Genomic DNA, 5,507 nt, shown 5'->3' with positions numbered 1-5,507 from the left:
TCTACAGCCTCCTCTTTACCATTCCACTTACATAGCAGCTCTGGCACATGGTTACGGCTGTGTTCCTCACATTGCATGGGGGACTATCACATTTCTCCCTTCTCTTTCTCCATACCGTGTTTCAGATGGCAAATGGGGGCTGAACGTGGCCAGGTCAAAAGGGTGGGAAAGATGCTGAGAGCAGGTAGTAGGCACTGCAAAGCGGTGCGAGAATATTCAGAATTTATCTCTTAATTTTATGCACATCCCAGATGCCTATCATTTCCTGCTTTCTCCAAGGAAATCAGCACCTTGCTGTGAGTGCTGAGCTGGCATTACTTAATAGGGATTTAAGCCGAGATTTTGAGTGGTTAGTTAGAAACTATGGCTAGTTTCAACTTGATGGGTAAATTCAGTGGTCGAAATGGCATTTGTGCATTTGCTGCATCAGTCGTTCGCACTCCGCTTTAAGGTCGGAGGGCTGTATTCTGCCTCCCTTTAAGTGACCAGCAACTCCCACTGAATATCCCAGTGCCTGTGGCGAAGAGATCGGCCCTTTCTGCTGCGCTCACCAGAGTGGCTCGTCTCAGCAAGACCTGTGGCTCTTCAAGGTGCTGTGGTTGCTAGGAAAGTCGGTCAAGCCCGTGTGCGTACCTCAACTGGCGCAGCCCCGCTCACGACAGTGAAGTCGCACATGGCCATGCAGGCGAGGAGGGCTGCTTTTAATTGTGCGGTGGGGGAGATCAAGCTGTGAAAAAGTGAAATTAAGCAGCCCCCCCTTTCAAAACCATTAGGACGACACTGCAGGCACTGGCCCGTTCCATAACGAGGGCCGAGATGTTTGGACAGCCCTGGGCTCACAGCGAGCTGCTTTAATTAAACCTAGCCCACGCATGAACCCAACTGGTGAATTTGGGTCGCCTGGAGGACGCGCTACCTCACCCAGTCATGTCGGGGAGGGGAAGGGGGGTACGAGAAGAAATATAGTGCAGCCTGCACGGATGCACCGGGCAGCTCAGCGCCCGCCTGCGGGAGGTGCCCGGGGGGAGGCAGCTCCCGGGAGGGTCCGCGCACTCCACGCTGCTGTGACCGCGCCCCGGCCCCCCCGCCGCCGCCCCCCGCCGCCCGGCCGGGACGGAGGGTCGGCCCGAGGAGCGGCCGCGATACCTCCCCGGTCCCGGGGTGGCCCTGCAGCCCCCGCTACCCCCCGGCAGGGTGCTGCCCCTTCCCGGCCGTGCCTGCTTTCCGCCAGAAAGTACCCAGGTATCAAACGGAACCGAGGGACGGTATTGAAAGAGCAATTGAAGCGGAAATTTAAAGCCCCTCTGCTAATAATAACAGTATAAATAACCGAAGACGTCTTGTAAACAGTGCGGTCATAACCCTGAAACATTAAACAGCGCGGTGGGATCTGGCGCATCAGCTGCCGGCGGCCGCTGCCGGTGCAGGGGGAGCGCCCCGCACTCCTGTTTATCTCAGCCTCATCTCCCACGGGCCCGCTGATCGATAGAGGGGAGATGTTTAAGTTAAAAATTCCCGGCAGCGAGGGCCAGAGGGGGGATCCTCCGCCCGACTGTATTTCATCAATAGATAACTGCTCCGGTCCCTGCGGAGCGGTGCGGGGCGGCGCGGCCGGCTCCCGCAGCGCCCGGGCGCCGGGCTGCGGGGCTAGACCGGACTCCCGCGGAGAGGACGAGCTGCGGGCCCAGCCATCCCCTCCCCTCCCCCAGGGATTTACTCCAAATCTTTAGCTCCGGGGAAGCAGCCCGCCCGTGGCCCGGGGCGGACAGGCGGGTTCCCCGAACATCGCTGCACGGACCTTCCCCCGCCGAACCCGGGAGTCGGAAACGAACATTATTACACCGCTCTGTGTTCAGTGGAAAGGAAGGTTTATTCACAGAAATAGAGCAAAAACCTGCTTGAAGAAAATATATCTATATATCTTTAGGGTGAATTACTTCATAGAGATGACTGTCAAAGTCAGTTTTTCTAGGCATCTACATATTTCACAGGTCTCAGACAAAAGATACACGCGTGGTAGGTTTTGTTTGATCTCTGTCTTTTCTCTAGTAGCGCTTGAACCAGCAAGGCTGTTGTTGCAGGACACTCGACTGTACACGCATTTAATAAAGTTAAATAGAGTCGGGATCTCTCGGGGTGAAGTCTTTGCTAGGGCACGTTTGGTCTCCTCTGCGCCGGGAGAGCGGCTCTCCCCGTCGCTCTGCCCGGGGCCCGGGGCAGCGGCGGGGACCGCGGCGTGTCCCTGCCCGCCCCGCCGCCCGCTCCCCGGCCGCGCCGGGACGCTGCTGGCCTGGCCGCCGGGGCTCAGGATGCCGTCGGGCCGCACAAGCGGTTTGTGTTCACCACTTCTTTCAGGTCACTCTCGGGTTTGCCGGCTACCATAAAAGGCCAAGTCTGTAGCCAGGAAAAGACACGGGTGGGAAGGGGGTTACATACGGAAAAATGCAACATTGCAACGCTTATCTCGCTAGCGGGTCCGGCTCGGGAGCGCCCCGGGGGATGGAGCCCGCTATCCGCCGCCTGAGGCCGCCTTTGCCTTCGGCGAGGACCCTTTCCCCTGCGACCGCTGGTGCCGCTTCGCCTCCCGGCCGCGGCGGACTCCCGCCGGGCTTCCCCGGGCGGCGGAGCCCGTCTGATCCGCGGCGGGAGGGAGGGAAGGAGGAACGGAAGGAGGAGGGAGCCGCGGCGGCTGCGGCACAGCCGCGTCCCCCCGGCGCGGCCGCCGCGGGCACCCCGTCTCAACCGCGCCGCCACCCGCGTTTGCTCGTAACCGGCGTGCCTCCGTGCGGGGGTGGGGGAGTATATCTGGATTGGGTGTTGGCTTTTTTGTTTCTTCTTCTTCCCATGTTGTTGTGCAGAGGATTTGGGGTTTAGTAAAAAAAAAGAAGAAACCTCCCAGGCCCTTACCGGCTGGCACAGCGGGTAACGTGCTTTCCCCCAGCGTCCAGCGCTCAAACGGCAGCGCCGGATCGCAGATCCCCTCTGTGATGGCTTTATCCACACGTGTGGGCAATGTAAGGACTGTGTGCCTGAAGAGAGCCCAGGCAGACCTTGCCACCCTCCCCACCCCGGTTTACTTCTGCTGTACGTATTTTTAGAGCTGGAAACTGGATGTTTCTGGTGGCTGGAGATGGAGGGCAGACCCTGGGCTGCCCTGGAAAACTCTGCGGGTAGCAGGAGCAGCAGGAGGGACACCACGGAGCCCAGGGGGGCTTTGTGGAGTGTGTCTGTGCTGGTATTTATTTCTCCTTTGCCAGTTCATATGGATAGGAGAAGCGTCCTGGACCCAGCAAATCCAAGCAGCTGAGCACAGAGCCCCATGAGCTCTGTCTTTAAAAAGCTCGGGCTTGGGGATTATTATGGCAAGAAATGTTAGGACAGAGAGGAGGGATAAGAATAAGTCCTTGGCTTGGGTCCTTCCTAAAACATACCTTTCTCAGCCCACATTCCTATACCCGCCTGCTTGCAGGTAGAAAGCTTCCATCAACCTATTGGGGTTGCTCGGACATTTCTGGGGCAGCAAAGCCAGGCCCTGCCAGCGTGGCCCCTGCCTGTCCCCCAGAGGGAACTGCCAGGAGTTGTGGATGGGGCCCAGGAGGCTCATCTCTCGGGGCACAGGGCAGGAGGGCAGCTGGGAACCCGTCCCCTCACGCAGTAGCCCTTGCCACCAGACTCTGTGAGAAGCACTGCAAAGGTTTCTACGCGCACATGCCCCATCCCAGCTTCTCGCCCCTGTCCCCATGCAAGCGCACACGGAGTGCAGAGCCCCAGCGGGCCGTGACTTACCAGGTTGACTGGGTGGATGTAGCCATTTTCATACTTGTCATTGGCCAGTATCTGCCTCAGGTGAGCAATGTAGCTGGAGGCCAACCTCAAGGTGTCCAGTTTGGAAAGCTTGGTGTCTGGGGGCACCCAAGGCAGGGTGGTCTTAAGCCTAGAGAAGGCTTTGCTAAGGACCCTCATCCTCGCCCTCTCCCTGGCGTTGGCAGCATTTCTCTGGACCTGCTTTCCCTCCTGGCTCACTCCATTTAAAGGGCTCTTCTTGGGGGGAGCTTTTTTCCGCTTGCCCGAGGCCCCTCTCCCCTTCTGAGGGGAGCCGTTCTCGCCATTGGATCCCTCCTCGTTGCTTTCGTTGGATGCCCCAAACTCTTTGTTAGTATCCATTTTCAGGCCATCGCACTCCAGCATCTCCACCTCCTGCAGATCTTCCACATCACTGAGGGACCCAGTGGACATGGTCTGGAAGATGCCAAAGGACAACCAGCGGGAAGGGGGAGGGGGAGGGAAGGAAGGGCAGCTCTTCAAAGCTAGTTCAAGGCGGCGGAGGAGAGAAGGGGCACCAGTGTTTTTCTCCCCTTCCCTCCCCCCCCAGCACTAAGGCGATACCAGTCCAGAGAGGATCCCCGCCCTCCCGCCCCTCAACCCCGCTTTGCCCGTGTTTGAGGGAGGGAGTGAGCGTGTGTGAGAGGGAGAGAGAGAGGGAGAGAGAGAGAGAAAGCCGAGGAATTTAGTGAGGACACTAGTAATTTATCTGGGGGATAAGAGAGGCGGATCCAGCCCAGGGGAGGGGCCCTGCCCGCTGAGCACACCACATCCCCAATCACAGACCTTTGCACAGGACAGGGAATGAGGTATCCCAGCAAGCCTTTGCTGAGAGCTCAGAACTGGGATTCAAATCTTCACAACTGGAGCAAAGCTACTCTCTTTCTCTTCCTCCCCCCCTTCTCTGTCTTTCTATCCTCCCCCTTCCTCCTCCTCCTCCTCCTCCTCTTCTCCTTCCCCACTTCCCTTTCCAGCCCAGGGTTGCTCTCCCCCTCCCTGCCTCCTAGATGACCCAGGCAGCTGGTGTCATGATTCGTGAAGAAAGCCAAAATGGGTCATGAGCAGAGCGAGCAGCATATCCACCAGCCAAGCCTTCCAGGGAGCTTTGTAATTTGTACCGTCAAAACGCTGTCCTGTAACCTAATCTGGGGGAGATTTGTGAATGATTATATTTGCGAATGCATCCTGTCCAGCTACTAGTGTATTCCAGGAAGAGAGTGCTCTGCTGCCCAGCCAGCAGCATGGACCTCGCTGTCGCAGCCCAGGGAATGGAGGCAGGAGGATCTGACTTCTTCCAGCCTTCCTGGGTGACCTCCGAGAATTCCCCGTCCCCTGTCACTCTTTGAGCCCTGCCAGCCATAAGTGTCCCAGAGGCTGCCCTGTTGCAGGTGTGCCATGCAGACAAGATCCCGGGGAGCCCTGCAGGAGAGCACATCGTGCTGCTGGGGAGGTCCAGCATGGCTGCGGATGGGGCAGCCAGGGCGTGCGCTGAAATGAAGGGAAGGGGATTGTTATCAGGTTGGTAGAGGTCAGACAGAAAATCCCCTTTTTCTCACCGTGTTGTTGCAGGGCAGATGTCAGTGTTCCATGCTGCTGTATCCGTGGAGCCCTTTGTGTGCTGATCTGTGCATACTCAAAAGTCAGGGAGTTTTGCCTGAATAAAGAGGCGAGATAAGGCTCCTTCT

General features: G+C 58.0%; 1 protein-coding gene across 1 annotated transcript; it reads right to left on the bottom strand.

The window, feature by feature from the left end:
- Positions 1–1,851: 1,851 nt before the first annotated feature.
- Positions 1,852–4,388, bottom strand: TCF21 (transcription factor 21). The gene is made up of 2 exons (XM_084262109.1): positions 3,787–4,388; positions 1,852–2,394 (listed from the first exon to the last, which is right to left on the bottom strand). Exons 1-2 carry the CDS (start codon positions 4,234–4,236, stop codon positions 2,305–2,307), a joined length of 540 nt encoding a protein of 179 aa, XP_084118235.1. The 5' UTR covers positions 4,237–4,388; the 3' UTR covers positions 1,852–2,304.
- Between the last annotated feature and the right edge of the window lie 1,119 nt (positions 4,389–5,507).

This window comes from Gallinula chloropus (genome assembly GCF_964237585.1).
Source record: "Gallinula chloropus genome assembly, chromosome: 3".
NCBI classification, from domain to species: domain Eukaryota; kingdom Metazoa; phylum Chordata; class Aves; order Gruiformes; family Rallidae; genus Gallinula; species Gallinula chloropus.
Note: the sequence above shows the minus strand (reverse complement) of the source record. Positions and strands in the feature narration are given on the sequence as shown.